Source organism: Toxorhynchites rutilus, chromosome 2, assembly GCF_029784135.1.
Source record: "Toxorhynchites rutilus septentrionalis strain SRP chromosome 2, ASM2978413v1, whole genome shotgun sequence".
NCBI classification, from domain to species: Eukaryota; Metazoa; Arthropoda; class Insecta; order Diptera; family Culicidae; genus Toxorhynchites; species Toxorhynchites rutilus.
In genome coordinates, this window is record NC_073745.1 from 319,454,410 (window position 1) to 319,478,690 (window position 24,281).

At 36.1% G+C, this 24,281-nt stretch overlaps 1 protein-coding gene across 27 annotated transcripts in view; it reads right to left on the bottom strand.

Annotated features, from left to right (window-relative positions):
* LOC129771300 (potassium voltage-gated channel subfamily KQT member 1) overlaps positions 1 to 24,281 on the bottom strand; it is a 1,095,885-nt gene that overhangs the window by 91,775 nt on the left and 979,829 nt on the right. For 4 of the 27 annotated variants that reach the window (XM_055774796.1, XM_055774816.1, XM_055774810.1 and 1 more), the window contains one exon: positions 1,673 to 1,800. The exons of the other annotated variants lie outside the window; for them this stretch is intronic. In XM_055774796.1, coding sequence (XP_055630771.1) covers positions 1,673 to 1,800 — 128 coding nt within the window. The remainder of the gene's footprint in view (positions 1 to 1,672; positions 1,801 to 24,281) is intronic. 27 annotated transcript variants of the gene reach the window in all.

The window sequence follows — 24,281 nt, forward strand, 5'->3', positions numbered from 1 at the left end:
TTGTCATTTTCCGAAAAGTAGTCTAATTCTTTTTCGAACATTTCAAGTATGCAAAGTAGCTTAAATGACCTATGTTTTTACACCCACAACGTTTCACCACTATCTGAGATGGTGCTGCCAACTCCTAAGACGAGTTGGCATGAAATTCGTCATCATTCACTCTTTTATATACAATAACTTATGGGAGACGTCATTCGTTTTATTTGTTGTTGTAAGCTTTGACTTCTCCGAAAAGGCGGAAGCATTCGTCGGTGAACGCCGCGAAGTATATCATTTGGTTCTCGGACTGCTGCAGTTGCAGATTCTTAAACCCTCTGAACAGTACCGATAAATGAACAGTTTTCTTTAGATGTGTCTCCCGTAAAGGGATGACCCAGTTTGCATATGATTTCCCTGTATGCATTCCAATATGTATGTTCAAATGGTTCTTTTTAATGCAAGGTCAGTTATTGTCACCTGTCCTGGTTTAGGTATTGTTCGTAAATGCGTTTTTAATATATTTTTCCAGTCTTTTTTGAGTTTAACTATGGGAAATCATAACAAATTATGCATATGCAAATTTTCTATTCATTTACATGTTGAGAGTAGACTGAATATACCGCGCTTAATCGTTCATGGGATTGTTCAAACATTGATTCGGATACTATTCTAGTGGAACTGGTGTGGTATTGTAATGAAAAATTTTAAGCAAAAACACATCAACGACAATTTGATAAATACCACACAGATACACAAACAGTAGACATGATTAAAATATCTATAGTACTTTGGATTCGATAAATGGGAGCAAACTAGATAGCACAACAGCTCTATTCTAAAACGGACCTCAATAGCTGCGATCTTGTTCGTTCACTAACTAGCGGCATGAGCTTTAACCAAATTAAATAACCAAGTTTACAGCGATTACGTTCAATACATACGAATACACCGAGGGATAATATGTCTATAATTGTAAATCGAATATGAGAGACTAAATAAACATGGCTTCAAAAAGGGATCAAAAAAAGTATTACGCAAAATTATCTGGGAATAAATGTCTCAATCGCCTAATGGATTCAAATGGGATGGGGCAAACAGAGCCCGCGGGAGTGAAAAAGGCACATACTTAGGGCAAGCGAATGTGATAAAATACGGAATAAAAATGTTCACTTCAGTAGTAATATTCAAATATGGAGAGCGCAGCGAATGAATAAAATCGAAATACATTTCATTAGGAGATAAATATGTTGGGAAGCAAGCAAATATAGAGCGCTGTAAGTCGCCTTCTTTCGCCTCCCGTGTGGGTTACGTGGGTTCGATTTCTGGCTGCGGGGTAATGATGGATCCATTTGTGAGTGTCAGTGGGAATGAGCATCCCTTTGGGGGATTCCGCTCCTTTCAGGTCAATAATTGAGTTAAAATATGAGATGTGTTCTGTTTATCGGGGCATTTAAGTACGATGTGGCTAACATTGATTTACTGGTATGTGTTATGTTGTGTTATGGGAGGATACTACTGATATACTTTTCTAACATTTTCGATTCTATGGACTGACAACAAATAAATACGACCAGTTGTGGGAGTGTTTCACGTTTGCTGTAACTGTTGTGTTCTTGTTATGTCCAGGCGATGTTTTCGAAAAAAAAACAGAGGAAAAACCTTAGGAAGAGAGAGTGACAGACAGAGAGCTCACCTAAACTGAAGATTCCGAACCCGTGTCAGCAGATCCGCGTGTCCCGAGGTGTACTGCTCCATGACGTCTTTAACGTCATACGGTTTTTGGGCCTCTCGGAACTTTCGCCGCGCCACGAAATACTTCAGCTGTTGGGTTTGTTGTCACGGATCGTTTTTTTTTGTGTTTGATTTTGTTTGGTTCGTGAGGAAGGATAACGTGCCGTGATTTATTTATATTTATGTATAGATTGAAGAGAATCGCAATTCAATTTCAGTTTCAGTGGCAGCCGGTCGGCAGGAGGCCGTTGTTTTCATTGCATGCACAGGAATATTAATTGCATTATTTCCGGTATAAATGGGATTTCAATTACGCGCAGATTTTGCCGAGGTTGTACGTGATCGAAAATGGAAAAGAATAATAGGGAGAATTATGAGCAGTTGTTATGCAGTTGCCCCCCTTCCTAGATGGCATGTCTTCGTCGCTAACGAGGAGGAATGGTTGTTTGAGAAAGGTTTTGTAGGCTGTATTTTTTTTGTTTTTCAATAGTTGAGAATTAAATTATATGGTAATCGAATAATTGCGTGTTTTAAATTGAGTTCGAGCTTTCGTAGTCGACGATTGCGGAACACGTTCTTATTGCATGCAGTTGATGTTTGTAAAACTGTTACAAAAAGCTTGCACAACTTGTCCTTACGTATCCTTGATGATTTTATTGATTGTCGGTTAGGTAGAAGCATCATTTCGAATCGATACACTTAAATAAAATTTCGCGTAAACTATCTGTACTACTCGACGGTGTTATTTGTATTGTTTGAGCCTTTTCAAATATTTTTATGCGGTTTCAATCGGTGAAAGTTGTCCCATTGTATACGAGCTCAACAGGGGAAAGTTGCTCTACCAAAGGGCCTTTCATTCTAGGATGCTCGTTTGATGCTGTTACCTTGTTTACAACGGTTTCGTTGGTGCAATCAAGAGTGATGTGGTGCATCCTTGTGATGAGATGATTATAGTACATTCGAAACGACGGTATTTCATCGGATGTTTTGCACAAGCGGTGAACATATTTGCCGCGCGAACCAACCAAACGAAGAATCACTTTGTTTTCCCGGCGGAAAATCGCCCATGGTCTAACAAGATCATCAACGGGCAGAGGTTAACCATCCGGCTGAAACACTAGCAGCTTACTATATACCGACCACAATCTTGGTTGGAAAATACAGCACTAAATGAATCGCTGCAGGAACGCGGCCCAGGTTTACCTTGGAATGGTTACAGTTTTGCGGTGATGGTTGCGTTTGTGTGTATATGTCTGTGGTAATTTATCATATTCCAGGGGGAAGTTAAATAAAAAGCTCTGTCACTCTGAGCGGCAGAAGATAAAGTGGTGGACACCGGTGTGACCCGGGAACCCGGGTAAATCCGCTTCATCGAGTGTAATGGAATAAAAACGGTTGGACGAACAAAAAAACTAAATAAATAATGCGAAAGGATTGATTACAACGGAATGTTTTTGCTCGATCCGCAGTTTCTGCTGGGTTCGTTTGTTCCTGAAATCTTGTTACTGCTTCCTCCCAAAGCTCATTAGGTGAATTTTTAAGTGAAGTAAGCAGCAGCAATACGTGATGGGAATATTAAATTAATCCGTGTATTTTTGGATGTACATTTTCTTTCGCTAGGAAAGCGATAGCTACACTATCTTGAATGCCTTCGAAGTAAATTGTGATTGTGGTGGTGTGACTATACAAGATTCTTTTGCTCCCAGGTGGAGAATGAATTAATTACTTTCGATTGGCCAAACTCCTGCCATCTTCTGATCAGATTTTGAACAGAGCCGCAACTAGATTACATTCTTTACAGGCTTACTTCGTAGGTATATAGAGAGGTTAAAATTGTATTATACAGCTCCCGGATGTTCCACTAAACTATGTGATGCGATGTGAGTTTGTGATCAAACTTGGTGGTTTTCGAGACACACTTTCTTGCTGTTACACATTGACTGAGCCGGTGGGAATATGTATATGGTGTTCGAAATGTTAATGAACAGAGTATGTAAAATATTGGAATTCTTCGGTTAAATAAGCAGGAATATTTGTAATGGAAAGAATAAATGAAAACAGCATCCGGTAAAGAATTTTTCGTGAGAAAATTCCCGGTCATTAATTGGTACTTATTTGAGTACCCTTGAACATAACGCTTTTGATTGCATTTGAAAAGTTTAGTTTACTCAAACAACTGAAATTTTACCAAAAAAAAAATAAAGGTAAAAAGCTTGCAGAAAATTTACCGCCTATTGAAATTTAAGAGAACTTCAAACTAAAAAAACACAAAAATCGATTAATATGCACCCGAAGAGATGTAGCAGAAGACGGGGTAAGACCACTCGGAGGAATAAGACGGGCCACTTCTAGTTTTATAAGAAATCCTCAGTTTTTTGGCAAATATGTTACGCAAGAAGCATGATTAGCCTATTTTTGTCGTTGCAAAATACTTGTCAACACTTGAGCGCACGAAATTTCAAAATTGTAAACAAAACAAAGTTTTCGTCCATTGTGGTTGCAAGCGATCTAATTTTCAAGGCAACCAAAATAAGGATTTTTCCAGCAAAAACTGTGTATTCAGTTGATTGTCAGTGTCCTTCCGTAGATTGTTCCGATTCTTTCTGCCGTAAAAGGTATGTAAAATGTGATATAAACTACGTGAAAAGTGCAAAATAATGCAAAAGGTGCTCTGGGGGGAAGACAGTCCACTTTCGGCGGGGTAAAAGCGCCATACGTCGTGATATTGAATGATTTTCATATCAAATAAAATACCATCCCTTTTGCTCGTCTCTTTACACACAAATGCTCCGAAAGTACACAAGGAAGTCGTCGAATAATCGTCCTTATAGATTCCGTTAATTTGGTAAATTTTTCACGAATATTTGCAAAACTCTGCACGTGGAATATTGATGGCCTTTTCAGAAGTTTGTATGTAGTTTATGAACAACCCTAAAGATTTAGTACCTTAGACAACACTGTTCCTGTTATTTTTACTAGACTAAACTATTTGAAAATAGCATCGATCCGTCTTACCCCGTCATGGTCCGTTTAACCCCGCGGGTGGTCCTTCCTACCTCGCCAGCGAAAAAAAAACAATTTTTTATCATTTCAAAAATTAATGAATAACGCAAAAAAGTTATACAATCAACAGTTACACATTTTTTAGTAGTAGATTATTTGATACTCAATGACATGTAGTACAACAAATCCAGAAATCCTGAAGGACGTTCAAATGAAAATTGGTTTCCTTAGGGAGACGGTCTTACCCCGTCTTCCCCTATGAGAATAGCATGGTACGATAGTGGAAATAGACCCGACAAAAACATAGTGCAGGTTACAGTTATGGTCGAACACAACATCTTTTGTTCAACATTTTTAGATCTCTCAAAATTATAATGAATTGAAGGCTCCGGTTTTATGTATTTACGTCCTTACGCTAATGTATTGATTATTCGATCATTTTGCAACGCTTTTCGATATCGAATATGTTTTGAGATGGAATATAGAATACCTCTGAATCATTATGTAAAACTTTATATAACTTATTATTATATTGGTTATTGATTATTTTCATCTAATGAACCAGGGAAACTTCAATTTACTTAATAGTTTTGGTCAATGCTCATTGCAAAATTTCAATCAAAATGCTAATTGTTTGATAATATTCTAAAGGTACATTCGTTGGCGACTAATCCGATTATTCATTCTATAAAATTCTCCATTCAGATAATCTTCTCCGGCCCTCACATGAGGGGACAGCAGCGAATAAGAAAACTTCGATCTTGAAATTTTTGTTAACTTATATCACCTTCATTGATCATTGTAACGACAGGATAGATATTGATGAACTAAAATTTTATTTTGAAGTCGGAGCTTAAATAATTATGTGAATAATTTCTAATAATCAAACAAGCGACAAATAAAAAAAAAAGAAAAAAAACTACAAAATCGATGAAATCGGAAATTAAGTTTAGAGTAGATTGTGTTTCGGGTTTTCAGGCCTCACTAGATAACGGATCGATTAGATTCGAGAATTCTTAATTTTCGTGAAAGTTTGCAGTTTGGTGTTTTCGGTGTAGAGAGCTAATGATTTTCGACGGAAACATTATTCTGACTTGAGAACTCGAAAAACTTTGGCTGTATAGATAAATTGTCTAAGTACGAGGCTCCCTGAACAAAATGTACATCGATTTTATTTTGTAGAATGATAAAAGTTCAAATTACAAATATCGTTTTTTTTGTGTCAAGCTATAGTGTAAAGTTATGTTTTGTTTAGATTTATACGCTGAAGAAAATTGAAAAAAAAAATTAAAACATATTTAGGGTATTTTTGAATGTTTGCGATCTGCAAGAAATACGTATTCTGATGAATCAATACCCCCAACAATTGAGAATTTGGAAAGCTAGGTGTGATGTCGAGACTCAATAGATTTAGAAAAGTTGTAATTTTGTGTTAACTCAACACAAAGATATATTCCTCATTTGAAGACAACAAGTTTATTGTTTTTTAATACTTGATGCATGTGTGGGAACAATATACATCGAGGAAGAGAGGAAAATATTTGTTCTATTTTTTTCAAAGTTTCTATACACTAGAAAAGTTTATTCATTCTAAGTCACTAACAAATCTAATGACATTAATAATTGGCTTTAACTTGATTTCTAAAGAAATTCAGTTCAATACTACATTGATGTTTGTTAGATAGGAAAATTTTCTGATTTTTGGGATTCAATATTCTACTAGCTTTGAGGGTTGAATTATTGAAATCGAACCGACTCTGCTTGAACAAAATTAAAAACATATAACATTCAAAAAAATCTGTAGATTTTTGGTACCTGTATCAAAAATCTAATATCTGGGTCCAAAAATTCGAAAAGTTTTGAACTTTTCTAGACAAATCTGTACTTGTGGCAACACTGCCCAGGAGGGAAAGACATTGGGGGTGAGTACTTTTGAAACAAACTAGTGTGTATACCCAACTGCCCAAAATTACAATTTTTATTATCATATGTTTCAATTGCCATTGATTTTTTTATAGTCCATGTAACAATTTACATTGAGAAAAAATTGAAAATTCGTGATTCGAAACTCAATTCATTAAAATTTTGTGTTCATCAAAGTTGTTAGAGAGTCATTGAACTTTGAAAAATAACATATAAAATACACTGTCAAAAAACCTGCTCAAAAATTCAAATAAATACCGTCGATGGGGGTGAAAATGGGTCATAAATGGCCATGCCCAGCATTATACAGAACTGCTAAAATTGTTAATATTGGATGAAATGATTCTTTAAAGTCTTGCCAGATGAGTCATTACTGATTTTGAACGTCAAAAAAAAAATCCATTCGAATTTCAATATTTTCGAAATAATCTCTTATTTACACTGAGTGGGGGTGAGAATGCGTCAAGCGCAAAATTGAATTCCATGGCAAACCGATATAGTGATTGTCAGATTTTCATGAAAATTGGTAGTTTTATTCCTCATCGTAAAATATTAGACCCGTTTTTTTTATTTGTTTCATCAGGGTGTCTATTTCCATTTTTTGGTGATCAGAAAAATCAACTTTTCTTCCTTTTTTCCAAAAATAACCTTTTTCAAAAATTCATAACTTTTAAACTGCTGGACCGATTTAGATGATCGATATATCAAATTAAATTGTTTGAAAATATTACACTTGAAAAAACACACCAGATTCTGTTTCCGTTATTATTGATTGTAATTGTCTTTCATAGCTTACATGGTTTCGGAACTAAGGTCACCATATCTTTAATATTTTTTCTTGAAAGCTGAGGTTTATTTACATAACATATCCGAATATCAGAGAGGTGTTTTTTTTTCGTATTCGAGTGATTCTTTAAAGTTAACATGTTTTCAGTTTTCGTCCAATACTCCTATGTGACTGGACTACATCTATGCACCTAGAATCCAATTTTTATGCATAAGTGGTATTTCATGTAGATTCAAATTAGTACAGGGTGGGCCATTAAAAGTGGAAGGATTTGTTTTTGCAATAGCAAAGTAAAGAAGTGAAATTTTAAATTTTTTTTTTGAAATTCATTTATTTTGGTTCAAGGAGATTTGTTCTAACTACTTTTTGATTATGATATCTCGTAAATGACCGCCTCTGGCCTTGACCGCAAAATGTGCCCTTTTTTCGGCATTTTCCATCACTTTGCCCAATGTTTCGGCCGATATGGCAGCAATTTCTTGTCGGATATTGTCTTTCAGCGCAGCCAGGGTCCATGGTTTACCAGTGTATACCTTGGATTTTAAATATCCCCATAAAAAAAAGTCAGGAGGCGTCAAATCAGGTGATCCCGGTGGCCAGTCATAATCGCCGTTTTTCGATATTAATCTTCCGGGGAACATTTCGCACAATAATTTGGTCGTGGCAGCCGCTGTATGGCATGTAGCGCCGTCCTGTTGGAACCAGTAATTGTCCAATTCATTTTCACGAACAAATGGCAATAAAAAGATGCCTAACTCTTGCGAACGATGGCGACCTGATGTCGATGGAGTCTCTGCAACACTGGCTCGAACGGCATCAATATTCTCGTCGAAACGTCTTGGTCGTTGTCTGGACAGATGACTGGCATTACCAACACTACCAGACGATATAAATTTGGCATATAATCGACGTATAGTGTTGTCTCCAGGCGATGTTTTAACTTTATTTTTATTTTTCCACGCACGCTTAGTTAACACAATTGAGAAGTTATTTTGAATGTACAGCTGAACAATTTCAGCGCGTTGTTCAGGTGTGTATTGTTCCATGGTTAAAATTGTACTGAAATGACGCTTCCAACGCGGTATGACATTTGTTAATCTGACATCTCTGTCAAAAGTTATGGGGTTGCCAGATGCTTCCACTTTAAATGGCCCACCCTGTATATCGATCATCTGAATCGGTCCAGTAATTTAAAAGTTATGACTTTTAAAAAAGTCATTTTTGGAAAAAAGGGAAACATGATTTTTCGGACCATCGGTTAATTTTGAAAAATCATAACTCAAGAGCAAAAAATAACGTATCTCTGAATTTTTGGTAAGCTGTCTGAAAAAATCTTAGCCTTCAAGAAAAAATATAAAAAAGATATAGCGCCCTTGGTCCCGAGACAATTTAAACTATGAAAAAATACAATCAATAATTACAAGACCAAAATCCAAAAATTCTGTAAGTATAATATTTTTCGAAAAGAGGCTAGCTAATTGGCTTTAATTTGATATGCCGATCATCTGAATCGGTGTTATCAAATAGATCGAAAGTTATGAGTTTAAAAAAAAAGTAATTTTTGGAAAAAAAATCTTCGGACCACCCTAAAATGGAAATGGTTATCTATTTAATTTGATTTGTAGGTCATCCGATGAAAATGATCACCCTAATGTTAAAAAATACGGGTCTAATGTTTTGCGATAAAGTCTATATCGGTTTGACATGGAATGGCTGTATATAAACATCGCCCTTCTAGGTGGATTGACACTATTTTCGTAACTCAAATAATCATTCAAGACACTTACATGTTGTTAAATTATCTTGAAATTATTGAGAAATTGGTTTCTAAACACAATTCTTAATAGGAAGCAATATTCAATACTTTGACCCATTGTCACCCCCTCTAAGGGGTGAGATTGGATCAACTTTCATTTAATCGTAGTTCAGTGAAAAATTTATATTATTCAACAATTCCTTGAACACTTACGAGTGTTCATCATTAGAGAACGTTTCTACGTAATCAGAATTGTGTTTTACTGTAATTTACGATAGTTATTCAACAAAAAGTTTGAAAACTATCTTTTTTGACTCATTTTCACCCGCATCAACGGTATATAATAAATTTTCATATCTCAAAACAATATTTTTGAAATATACTTTTATTTTAATTCTTTTTCAGATTACCAAAGTTTGACGGCTAGTTGTGCCGTGTCGGACTCACGAAAAAGAAGATATCAATGCTTTGCGAAGTTGTAACAATTTATGAAAAATAATATTAAAAAAAAAAAAACAAATTAATGTGCAATCTCACATGAAAAATTATATAACATATTTTGTCGTCGGACTAAACGTTGTCGAGTAAATCTCATGTATGAAACAAAAATTTGGTTCGTACGTATAACTTATCATCACAGAAGATCGGATGGTAAGATTTGAGCGGTCTCTATTTCATAGTGCCGCTTCTCCGCTTCTCAAAAGAGTCACGGCTCAAAAAAGAGCCGCTTTTCGAAACAGTCTCGGGTTAAAAAAGAGCTGCGGTTCAAAAGAGTCTCGACTCAAAAAAGAGCCGCGGTGCAAAAAAGAGCCGCTCAAATGGGGCGGCTCGTTCAATAAAGCTCTGAGCCGCTCACTGAAATGAACCGTTTTGCCAACCTCTAGTACAAACAGCAAATAATTACACTTATGTTTTTGGAGTATTACCATACCATTGACCTTTTTATTAAAATTTCGCAATAAACTTAGAGCTTTTTTGATTTAAAAAAAATCGCTTTCGCAAGTTCACACGATGAAAATTCATAATAAAATATATTAAATGAAACATTCATACACATTGCTTAAGAGGTCTATTATTATCTTTTCCAGGAATTATATCATGCGAAAAACTGTTGATCAATAGATTAGCGGGTAATTCGTTACTTAATTACGTTCTGATGGTAGAGGCAACTAAGCTATTATTCAAGATATGAATTTTTTGAGGGTTCTAAAAATTCAGACCAAATATGTTTGTGTTGTATTCGTCATGCAACGTAGTCGCAACTTATTGTATATTATTTTTCTGGTTTATTCCGTTTGAAATTGAATTGTTCTGGAAGAAAGAACAGCAATAAATGCTCAGGACTTCCTCAGAATATATTATAAATAATAATTTCAATAACTTTTTTAAATCATAAGCATTTACGATGTAAGACGGTAAATAAGAACATCGAACAAAGTTAGCTTTGACTAGGAGCAAAAACTGTAATTTGACATTACAATTACTCGACTCAATAATAATCTAAGTGAAGTGAAACATGGATTCTTTTAAATGATTCTAAAATGTTATAACCACTCACAAAATCAACACAAGAGATTTACACCATTTTACTGCTACAAATTTCGAGTGTTGAGATATTCTCGTACATTTTTTGGTTTGTATGCATCAACTCGACAAAAAAAAAAAGATAAACCGAAAAAAATGCTCTGATTTTACTTAAACTTTCTTTATTTATTCCTTATTGTAAAATTGAAGAATTATATTTTTTTTATCTGGCTTTAAGGGATCCCTATTCTGAATTAGGGTGGTCTTAGAAAGAGGCGTTTTGCTGGCTTTGCGAATAACTGATCTGTGAAAACTTGTAACTTTCGAACTGCTGATCTCCTAGCAGTAGAAGAATTTTCGACGAAACTGAATACAGAACTCCAAATCAAATGCTTAATCGGAGTCATTGTGAAAATTGTCGTTTTTTCTTGTTTATTGAAAATGGTGTTGAGGTCCAAGAAACCCTGGCTGTTTACATGATTTTTAGAAATCTGATATCGCTGGAAAGTTTCTCGATCCTTCCCAAAAGTTCCCGCAACGCTGCATTGGAGAGTCGTGTCACCAAAAAATGAGGCTCATTTTTGACGTAGGACTACGTCTTTCATTTCTATACCGGGGTGTAAAACCAAAGTTTCGAGAACGAAAGCGTTACGCTGGAGACCGAGATTTTGAGCGTTAATAGCTCTTAAACAACTGAACGAAATGGTATGATAAACACTTCATTTGAAAGATAAAATGTCTACGCGTCATATACTTGTTACTTTTTCATCCAAAAACTTGTTTCAATAGTCTTAAAATTGCTTTCAAAACAGGCTATTGAAATCAAAAATCGGTATATAAGCGAGCGGCGCTCGTTAACCCACTCAGTTATGATTGAACAGCGATTGGAGCATGTTGTCGCTGTTGTTGTGAAGCTAATTTCGTTTATCATGAATGCGCTGATGAACGGTGTCACCAAGAGCCTGTTTGTGCACCTAAGGCCAAAAGGGAATCCATCAGGAGGAGAGTGATGCCACGGTTCCGCTTGAAACATCGGAGCAGCCGCCACACATACACACACACATACACGCGTGGAATTCTCGTTGCTATCATCGTTGCTGAAAAATAATCTGCCAGTTCCCCTGGGAATTGAAAAATACATTCATGCGAAATAGTTTATTTTAATGTTTTCTATCCATATAACACTGCAACCAAATACATTTGGTTTTGTTATTTTTCAATCAATCGCAATTAACAGGAAAGCTTCTGAATATTTTTTTCCCCATCAGTGGAAATTTTCGTATCCAATATTGGATGCATAACATGAAAAACGGAAAATGTTTCACATCGCGAAAATCAAGTCATTTTCGAGCGATTATTTGCTTTCTACTCATATAATGCTTCGACCAAATACATTTCGTTTTGGATTTTTTCAATCAAGTGCGATCAACGTAAGACCACGTCTTTCGGCAATTTATTAGAGGTGCAATGAATCTTTAGGAATTCCCGCTCTACGCGCACTAGCAAACAATGTTTACTCAACAATTTCTCAAACTAGAAATGGGTGTTGTGAGAGAGGATTAGCGAACGCGAAAACGACAAACGGGAGAAAGATACGTTTGGAGGTTGAAGGAAATTGGCAGAAACTTCTTCATTCTATCATTCAAATAATGTGATTCATACCACATCGTTTTGCCAGAAAGAGATTATTAATGCTCAAAGGATGAATCGAGTCCTCCGAGGAAATTACCCAGCGCAAATTAGAGTCGACTATCGATTGCGGCATTCGTACACAAATAATTTTATAATGCAGTTTCACCAAAGTGATTTCTTCGGATATATTCACTACATCATGTCATGTATTTCATATTCTTCATAAGGAAATCCATATCCATGGCACCTATCGGTAACGAATTATTATCGAAACCACGATTTTCGCTAAATGCTCCTTTCAGTTCGGCCTGTAAAAAACTTTTCTGTACTCTAATCCATCAAATTTGGAGCCCTGAAAAGGGCCGTTGATTATATGCTAAGCTAATATAGCACGCTCTCCTCGGATACGATGGGCCAGCTGGATGTCCTTGGGCATGATGTGACGCGTTTTGCATGGATAGCACACAAATTGGTATCTTCGAATAAGCCTCCTGCAGCGTCATAACCGCGGAACTTTGGAAGCGCAAGTCGGTTTTGAAGTCCTGAGCAATTCCACGAACCAAATGCTGCAAAGGTAGCTTACGGATCAGCAATTCGGTCGACTTCCGATAGCGATGAATTTCACGCAAAGTTCCCGGTCGATAGCGATGTGGCTTCTCCACCTATCCTGCTACTGGTGCGCTTATCCGAGCTGACTTCGTGTGTCTTACCACTGAATGACTAACGAGCTGTCTGCGAAAGACTAACGAGCTCGAGTCCTCACGGTGCGAGAGTAGAGTAAGAAATGAACGAAAGCAAAGGAAGTGTCATTTTATAAACCATAAAAGTATAGAATCTAAATCCCACCCTTATTATATTCGTGAGTATACAGTAAGCTTATACAATAAAGAGGGTGGGGTTTACATTCGATTCTTTTATGTTTTATAAAATGACACTTCCCTTGCTTTCGTTCAATTCTTACTCTACTCTCGCACCGTGAGGACTCGTTTCATCGGGACTAAGCAGACAGCTCGTTAATCTTTCGGTGGTAAGGCACCACGAAAGCAGCTCGGATAAGCGCATCAGCCGCAGGAAGCGTGAAGAAGCCACATCGCTATCGACCGGGAACTTCGCATGAAATTCGTCGCTATCAGAAGTCGACCGAATTGCTGATCCGCAAGCTACCTTTGCAGCATTTGGTTCGTGGAATTGCTCAGGACTTCAAAACCGACTTGCGCTTCCAAAGTTCCGCGGTTATGACGCTGCAGGAGGCTTATTAGAAGATACCAATGTGTGTGCTATCCATGCAAAACGCGTCACATCATGCCCAAGGACATCCAGCTGGCCCATCGTATCCGAGGAGAGCGTGCTATATTAGCTTAGCATATAATCAACGGCCCTTTTCAGGGCTCCAAATTTGATGGATTAGAGTTCAGAAAAGTTTTTTACAGGCCGAACTGAAAGGAGCATTTAGCGAAAATCGTGGTGTCGATGATAATTCGATACCGATAGGTGCCATGGATATGGATTTCATAATGAAAAATATGAAATATATGACATGATGTAGTGAATATATCCCCATATCGAAGAAATCACTTTGATGAAACTGTTTATCGTTTGTCGTTTTTAATTGTTGGGAAAGGGCATTATTTCTGCTGACTAAATTCCAAGAAAAAATCCATTCCTTCTTTAAGCGTGATTCATTCTGCTTCGGATCAACGGAACAGTATGATAATCATTTCATACAAAAGATAAAATGTCCAAGAGTTATATGATTGCTATTTATTGAGTCGAAAAATTGTTTCAATAGCTTAATGATAGCTTCGAAAACAGGTTATTGAAATCATTCGTATCCGTATGTAGCGCGCCCACTTGGAAACCCATTAATCTTATTGGAATGTGAGATGGGGAAGCTCATACTTACGTCTATGCATTATGCTGTACACTACAGACTTTTTTTCTCCGTACTGATTAAGAAGCCGACCGAACTATCGGTCGACAAGTCAGTCTGCAGTCGGCGGGGGCTCTTAATTTCGTTTTTGCAGGTCGAACCGAAAAAATTTCAGTCGAGTTAACTCTTTTTTACAGTAATGCTTTTGAATCCGGACACTTTGCATTACATTCAATATCATACCACAGCCATAACATTTTTTTCATGTTGAATTTATGCGATTAATAGTTGCTAATATAGTTACTGATAGTTTCTTGATAGTTACTTATCAATCGCATTAATTCAACATGCAGAAAATGTTGTGGCTGCGGTATGGTATTAAATGTAACGTAAAGTGTCCGGATTCAAATACATTACTGTATACTTACTTCGATGTTATTCGTTTCTCTCTCAGGGTAAGCAACGAATATAATAAGGGTGGGGTTTAGATTCTATACATTTATGGTTTATAAAATGACGCTTCCTTTGCTTTCGTTCATTTCTTACTCTACTCTCGCACCGTGACGACTCGTTTGTTTGGGACCAAGTAGATAGATAGTTAGTCTTTCAGTGGTAAGGCACACGAAAGCAGCTCGGATAAGCGCACCAGCCGCAGGATAGGTGAAGAAGCCACATCGCTATCGACCGGGAACTTTGCGTGAAATTCATCGCTATCGGAAGTCGACCGAATTGCTGATCCGCAAGCTACCTTTGCAGCTTTTGGATCGTGGAATTGTTCAGGACTTCAAAACCGACTTGCGCTTCCAAAGTTCCGCGGTTATGACGCTGCAGGAGGCTTATTCGAAGATACAAATTTGTGTGCTATCCACGCAAAACGCGTCACATCATGCCCAAGGACATTCAGCTGGCCCATCGAATCCAAGGAGAGGGTGCTATATTAGCTTAGCATATAATCATCGGCCCTTTTCAGGGCTCCAAATTTGATGGATTAGAGTTTAGAAAAGTTTTTTGCAGGCCAAACTGAAACGAGAATTTTCGTTTGGATGCCATACAGCATCGAGAAAATTCCGGAAAGATCTAATCGTTGCTGAAAAATAATCTGCCAGTTCCCTGGGAATTGAAGAATACATCCATGCGAAAGAGTTTATTTTAATGTTTTCTAATTATATGGCGAACACAGCGACCAAATACATTTGATTTCGTAATTTTTCAATCAAGTGTAATTAGCTGGAAAGCTTCTGAAGATTATTCTTTCCCATCAGTAGGATATTTTCGTATCCAATATTGGATGCATAACATGAAAAACGGAAAATGTTTCGTATCGCGAAAATTATATAATTTTCAATCGATTATTGCTCAGTCGCCGAAATTTTCATACTCAGAGAGTTCATTCTCCTCTAGTTTGCCTTCCAAATTGCCATCGTAAACCACACCTTCTCTCGATTCAATCACGCACGAAAAGCATACTGAAATGATATTCTGGTGGTGAAACCGATTCATTTTTCGTGAGGCATCGTGCACAAATTACGTAACGCGATAAGGGGGGAGGGGGTAGATGTTGCGTTACTTTCTGCTTATTAGAGATAGGAAATTGCGTTACGAAAGGGGGGGGGGAGAGGCGGTTCAAAATTCGGATTTTTAGCGTTACGTAATTTGTGCACGACGCCTGAGGACATCGACAAGACAACATCGTTACTGAACGAGCTGAACGGCGAGGGATCGAGGGATTCATTACCTGGCCTGACCTGACCTGAAATGCAATCAGTTTGTTTTAACTGTGAGGGAGCGCAGAAAAGCCGATGCTGATACTCTCGTGACCAAGAGAGTATCAGCATCGAAATACGGTTCCTCGGGAAGACATAGAAGCAGCCGCCACACACACACATACACGCGCGCAACTCTTTTCGTTTGCTGGTTATCGAGAGGAAACCTGGAAAGAAATGATCGTTGCTGAAAAATAATCTGCCAGTTCCCCTTGGAATTGAGAATTACATTCAAGCGAGTTTATTTTAATGTTTTCTATCCATATAATACTGCTACCACATACATTTGGTTTTGTGATTTGTCAATCAAGTGCAGTTAGCAGGAAAGCTTCTGAAGATTATTCTTCAGAACAAGGTTTTTTGTATCCAATATTGGATGCATAAAACCTTGAGTCTCCAACGTAACACTCTCGTTTTTGAAGTCACCCAAATATTTATTTATTCATTCATTCAGGATGGATTTAGATTCAACTTCAAACAAATGATCTCTAAATCAACGATAGTCCTACGTCGCCCTTGCGGTTATACCATAGATATAACCCACTTCCTGTTTTTTTTCTTTTTTTCCGAGTTACCAGTACATACTAACTATAAACAATGTGTAACTGTTGAACTGCTTGACATATTTTTGATTTACTTACAGCCGATTAAAGTATGATGTTACTAGAAAAATTCTTATAAGCATATTTAAGCTTATTTTTGTAGGCCAAAACTTTAAAACCTAATATAGAATAGAATAGAATAGAATAGAATAGAATAGAATAGAACAGAATAGAATAGAATAGAATAGAATAGAATAGAATAGAATAGAATAGAACAGAATAGAATAGAATAGAATAGAATAGAATAGAATAGAATAGAATAGAATAGAATAGAATAGAATAGAATAGAATAGAATAGAATAGAATAGAATAGAATAGAATAGAATAGAATAGAATAGAATAGAATAGAATAGAATAGAATAGAATAGAATAGAATAGAATAGAATAGAATAGAATAGAATAGAATAGAATAGAATAGAATAGAATAGAATAGAATAGAATAGAATAGAATAGAATAGAATAGAATAGAATAGAATAGAATAGAATAGAATAGAATAGAATAGAATAGAATAGAATAGAATAGAATAGAATAGAATAGAATAGAATAGAATAGAATAGAATAGAATAGAATAGAATAGAATAGAATAGAATAGAATAGAATAGAATAGAATAGAATAGAATAGAATAGAATAGAATAGAATAGAATAGAATAGAATAGAATAGAATAGAATAGAATAGAATAGAATAGAATAGAATAGAATAGAATAGAATAGAATAGAATAGAATAGAATAGAATAGAATAGAATAGAATAGAATAGAATAGAATAGAATAGAATAGAATAGAATAGAATAGAATAGAATAGAATAGAATAGAATAGAATAGAATAGAATAGAATAGAATAGAATAGAATAGAATAGAATAGAATAGAATAGAATAGAATAGAATAGAATAGAATAGAATAGAATAGAATAGAATAGAATAGAATAGAATAGAATAGAATAGAATAGAATAGAATAGAATAGAATAGAATAGAATAGAATAGAATAGAATAGAATAGAATAGAATAGAATAGAATAGAATAGAATAGAATAGAATAGAATAGAATAGAATAGAATAGAATAGAATAGAATAGAATAGAATAGAATAGAATAGAATAGAATAGAATAGAATAGAATAGAATAGAATAGAATAGAATAGAATAGAATAGAATAGAATAGAATAGAATAGAATAGAATAGAATAGAATAGAATAGAATAGAATAGAATAGAATAGAATAGAATAGAATAGAATAGAATAGAATAGAATAGAATAGAATAGAATAGAATAGAATAGAATAGAATAGAATAGAATAGAATAGAATAGAATAGAATTTTCCCAAATGTTCTTTTTCTAATGCAAATGTATTTCATTAACGAAATTACATGTCTTTTTTTTTGTCTTTATTTAAGAGACTTTCAGCTTCCAGAGACTTTCGTCTCTGTAGTTCTAAATATTTGATATGTCATGTGAAAAAAATTGGGCTTAGTAAAAATCATATGAAAAGCTTGGTACTTGACTTAAGGGGTTAGGGGTTTGGTCGGCTACTCTGGAAGGTCGAAAAATAACGGAGCTCAGAAGGAAAGTGGTGTAAGTGACATGATCGATCAACTCTCTTCATCAACTCTTTCTTTCGTTAATAACTCTGCTATAAAAACGTTTCAATTTGAGTTTAATACAGAAACCGATGGATGAGGTTCTGACCTATCGTCTATATCGTCCTATATCCATATAAAAAAAACTAGGAATCTGTTTGTAGCTAATTTTTGACCAAAATAAGAGAAAATGTAACATGTCACTTACACACCCATTCTTTCTGAGCCCTTCATTTATCATTTTTTGGATGCCAATATGGTGATTGTTACGATGTTGGCAGCTATGAGACGAACCAGCCCAGGAGGCTGAAAGTCTCAAAAATAAAGAATAATAATAAAAAAAAGATGTTGGCAGCTGGGCGCGTAGATGCTCTCTCTAAAACTGTTGGTACATGTTTTTCTCAGAGTCTATTTCGATCTGGCTTAAATTTGCATGTAAAATGTAAGAATGAATTATATAAATTGTTACGTAGCCGTTTTTCGATTCGTTTTTCGTAATAATTTATCTGAAAAAAAATCACAAAAATCCGGTATTTTTCGACCTTTCGGAGTTTGTCCCCCCTGAACGTGAACAATAACAATATTTTTTAATGTTTTTAGCTAGAAGCAGGCATTCGAACCTATTTTTTAGAAAGCATATGATTTAGTAACTATATGTCTCAAAAAACAAAACAAAAAATTAATTTTATTTTTTCAGTTTTTGATTTTTAATAACTTCAGGTTTCCAAAAATCATATTAAAAGCTTGGCCTTTTTCGGTCTCAACACAACACAAAAAAGTATTTTTGAAATACTACGCCAAAAAGTGGATATATGAGGGTGCAGTTTACTGTTTTTCTTAAACTTTTTCGTTTGATTGAAACAATTTTGACCGTTTTCAGCCAAATCATATTGGATCGAATCTTTGCTTCAGAGTTATATCTCAGCAAAAGAAAGTTTTTTGACTATTACTTTCCGAACAAACAATTATAACGCAATGAATCGGTAGGTCAAAATTAAAAAAAAAAGTGCGCTTATTGTGGAGTTTCATGTTTGTTTTGGTTACTTTATTAATATTCAGCATGTACTGAGTACCCTTAGCACAACAAGCGAAAGATGCTAACCGAAAGTTCATTGAAATGATTTTCGGGATCAATCTTATTTTTAAGTGACGAACTCTACGGAAAAAATTAAAAAGTTTCAGTCAAACCTGTTTTTGCCCGATTTCATATTTGTGAGATTCAAATTCCGATTTGATAATCAAATTCCACAAATTGGGTTGGATAAATGAAGTATCGCACAAAAAATAGTTTGATTTAAAAGATTTGTACAAATCGGAGCAATTTTTGATATTATTTTATGAATTGGAATAGCTGCAAAGCTGTATCAAATGTTGTATTGAAATCATTTGGGAAGAAAATGAGATTTGAATAATCAGGCTTATTATTTTCGCTATTGATTTAGTCATGTATTTTTAGGCGAAGAATAAAAACGATGACCATTGAAGGTCACAATACAAACCAAAGGAGAATATCTCGAGAAAAGTTCTCAATTTTGTAGTTTCAAAATCGTTGTTATCTCAGCTTTATCTGAATTTTGCGCTAAGTTATAGCTTTTAGAAAATCACTAAAATAAAATTCTATGTATTTCCCGCTTTGCTCATTTTTTTTTGTTTGAGCATGAAGTTGTGATTCCCGATAGAGAATGGATATGCAATTACTTATCAACTCATGAAAAGCTTTGAAAATGTAGGTTTATTTTAATCACAAAATTCTATCGTATTAAGAACAATGAGCCGAAAATATAACGAAAAAGAACGAATCTAGTAAAGAAGAAACAAACTGAACACTTCGAATGTTTAAAGATAATTGTCTCAGATGAAAAATGCTGCAGTAAACATTCTCGGTTGTACACTTTGGGTGGGGTTCGTCTACTGGAGGTGGGGTTAAAATGCTATTGTGAAAAAGGGTGATCCGTAAGTGAGGTAAAGTAGTAAAGTGGATTCGTACAGTAATTGAGTACTAGCAGCAGTAGTTTTGTTTACTGTCAGTCACATTCTGCATTCCATGTTTTTGTAAGAAAAACAACAATTGGTTTCTCCGCCCAACCGTAAGTTAAGTGCAGAGTCCGATAAAAAATGCACACTAACACCAACAACATCGATAGCGGGTATAATGGAAATACGAACGAAAAAAAAAACAATAAGAAGGAAAACTGTGATAACAAAGTGTTGCACAAATTAAACCAGGGGGGAGTGTTGTGAAAGGTTGAAATTCCAGAGCGCTGATGTTTTCGTATTATGAAAAGCAGGGAGAGAAAGAGACCCGTGCTGGATTTGTTATGCTATTGTTTTCTTTGGCAACGTTACATAATGAAAATGGGTCCAACTAAAAGGAATCTTGGGCAAAATAGTGTGTGTGTGTGTGTGTGTGTGTGTGTGTGTGGAGGGAGGAGGAGCAGCTTCGGGCTCACATAACGAAAACAGTAAGAAATATAAGACGAGCAAATTAAACAACACTAATAAATTGAGAAAATGAACACGGAAAGAAATCGTTTATAAATAAGAACAAATTGGAGCTGCTGTCCGGTGGCTTTTGGGATTTGTGCCGCCCTGAAAGTCGGGAGGAGCGCCGGGGGTTTGCTTGTTTGCCATTTGGAGACTGCGGAGGAAAAGTTTTACTCTCTGAATACCTCCCATTTTGTGGACGCAACAAATGCGGCGAAAGTTACAGTGAAATGGTGCGATGGCGGGGGAGAGGTTGAGAACGCAAATGCTTGTTCCGTAAGACTTCCGGGGCAGTGGAGTGTATATCACGCAGGAACGCTGCACGGGGGGAAAAGAGAAATGGCTGAATTACGGAAAAGAAGACCTATTTTACCGCTTTGTTTATGTTAGAATCGCTGTTTTGGGAAGTGCTTTTCGGGAGGGGAAACTGACGATACAACTGCTGATGTTCGCTAACATCGTACAATTCATTAGTTGAAACTTTCAAGCATTATGGGATTCCAGTGAAAATTTGAGCGAACGGTAGTTGAGTGGCCGTGAGTTGTGGTACAGTTTAGCACTCTGATGCCCCTGGACACAGATTGTGTTGTTCGTGATTTTTGTCAAGGTTGTTATCATTTATGATTGGAGGGGAACACCGTTCATGAAGCCTAGCTATCGAAGTAGAAGTTATTGTAGAACCGTATTTTTAAACAGCAGTGTTTGGTCTACAACACCTGAGAACCAACGTTCTTCAGTCCGGCTTATCCTATCTGAAGAACAAAAACCGTCGTAATTCAATTCGATACCCGCTCCAAAACAATAAACTTATTCCAGCTTTATCAGGCTCGTGTCACGAAGTTCAAAACACGAAAAACAATCACTCGGCTGAATACCGGGGAAGATTTTACGACTCCATTAAAACCTCATCAAATCGCTTTGCAGCCTTAAATCGTCAATTTGTTGTCAAAATTCTGAATTCCTTTTTACACGAACGGTATCCTTCGAGGAAGGGCTGCATGGACACACGCACACTTTTACAGCCATCGAGACGCCTTACCCTGATTTCCGGGCGGCCCGCCATTTCACCACGCAAACATCGCAAGGCGTTTTATGTTCCGTAAGTTCATTTTGATTAACGAGTTGAGTGCTCGCGCTCAACCGTCGTATCCGTTTTTTCATTACGTATTCCTTCCGAGCTGAACGGGAAAGTTCCTCGGCCCTAGCACTTGGAGCCTCTCTCGGCGGAAATTCCCATTTACAACGTGTCAATAAAAGTAAACAGATAGAGAGAAAGAAAGCACGACAGCTCGATCCGGATCTTTCCGGTTTCCGGTTCCGCCACCCAAAAAGGCGCACTTTTTTTTTGTGTCGCTCAAGAGTACATATGAAGTTTATTTACTGCCTGAGTGACGTGAGCAAGTATTGCAAATTCAATGCATTGACGGGTGGCGGTGTGGGTGGAATCGATTGACAGCGGACCATAAATCGAAATCCGAGCAACCACTTTCGCGAGCGATCAAATGGCTTGTTGACACCACTTTAAAGTGGGAGTTTGGCTACACATTGGCCAGTCCGGGTTGGTTAAAATATCGTAATGGAATTTATTTTATACTACTATCAAAAGGGGCACAATCAAATATTGTGGTTAGCTCACTTAACCACGCAACATACAATCACAAACTCTTAAACACGTGCATAAATAATGTACAAGCACATTGTTAATGCAGACCGTGAATTGTCCGAGCTGAATTCAACTAATAACATGATTGTTACGTTTCAAGTTCGAATATTGATCGAATATTAAATGTGGGGGCGTCACCCGTCTGGTCGATGGGGGACCCAAGCCCGATTGACAGATTGAATTACAGGACTTTTTTCCACTTGATGAATGATGAAAAACGATGAAATGATAGTGTTCGAACGCCTGTGCTGTTTGGGCGAAGACAGAGTGGATTGTTTTTTTTAAAAGGAAAAATAGAGTACATGAAGAAGAGCAGAGTCACTTCTATAGCGTGATGCTTTTGGGATTTTTATGGAAGAGGTATTTCTATCATGGTTAACCATTTTGTTTTGGGACAGTCAATGTTGGGTATTTACTAGATTTATGTACAGCTAGACAGAGGAGAGACTATCGAAAGATAGTCATTAGTGGACCGACAAACGGTGTTGACGACGCCAAAGTACGACAGCAGGTGGGAACTAATCGTGGTGAAACCATACTGGCCTAGATTGAAGGAAAATCTAATAGAAGATTCAGAGCAACTGTTCAAACGATAAAAAGTAATTTCGACGCAACGGCATTGTTATGAAGAATTGAAAATTAAAGACCATTTTGGGCTTTGATTAATCAATAAGTCGAAATCCAGCAATGATACCTATTTTTCCAACAATGCGGAACGTGGAAGTTTGATAGATGTAGGATGACAGAGTATAATATCTTAAGAAACATTCCTAGTGGTTATGCGCACGAAAGAAATGCTGAAACCGAAGAGACTCACGGTATTGAATAAAGTCTCCGGGTTTATAAGAAGGTGATATTGTTGTCTTTGCACACCGATAATGTAATGAAATGAATCTCTCATAATTCCATATCTGACGAAATTCATTCCAACTCGGCTTAGGAGTTGGCAGCATTATCTCAAATTGTAGTGAAACTTTATAGATGTGAAAACATTGGCCGTTTAAGCCACTCTGCACGCTAGAAATCTCAAAAAAAATCTAGACAATTTTTTGAAAAAGCCTTTTTTTTCTTTAATTTTTACTAAAAGTCTTAACTAAAAAGTATGAGACCTTCAACTTTCTACTCAAATAATGACATGTACGGACTTGTTTCAATTTTCATTAAAAAATATAAAAAAACATGGAGAAAAAATTATTTTAAAAATTAAAATTATTTTTTCTCATACTTTATCAATTAACTAACTGACCCGGCAAACTTCGTCCCGCCCCAAATTTATTTTACGTTATCACATCCACGTTTTCTTACTAAGCGCACGTTCATGGGTCCAATCGCAGAACTGTTCATTGATTAATCTTCTAATCTACTCTTTCAAATTATTTTTTACTATCAAATTTCAGTACTTCTACCAAAACAAGATATTATAATATCAGCTTATTTTCAGACACAATTCTCGTGCAAGATTTTTCATTCACTTGCAAATACGTGTTTCTTCGTTACATGGAATAAATGTTTGATACAGAAAATATGATATAATGAAGATAGCCTTAAATCGGACAATTGCTCTTATCAACACATTCGGCGATCCATTTTTATTTACATAGATGGAAGGCGATATAGAAGTGTGTTTTATCAAATTAAAATCCATTTCCAGTTTCGAACAAAGATCAATTTCGCTAGCGCAAACATCAAATGGACTAACAACACTTGTCAACATGTAATTGTAAAGCACATACGAATAGAATTTTTCGATTTTTCCCTTTTTCCTTCAGAGTTTTCCTAAAATTTTCAATTGTCATGTTTGGTTGGAACATGTTTGGTTGAAATATGTGCATTATTTTTATGGGACCCCCTCTCCTTTCCAGAAGAGGAAGGGGAGTCATACCATCATAGAAACTTTTATCGTACCCAAAAACCCTCACATCCCATATTTGGGTCTATTTGTTCGATTAGTTGTCGAGTTATGCAGAAGTTTGTGTTCCATTTGTATGGTAG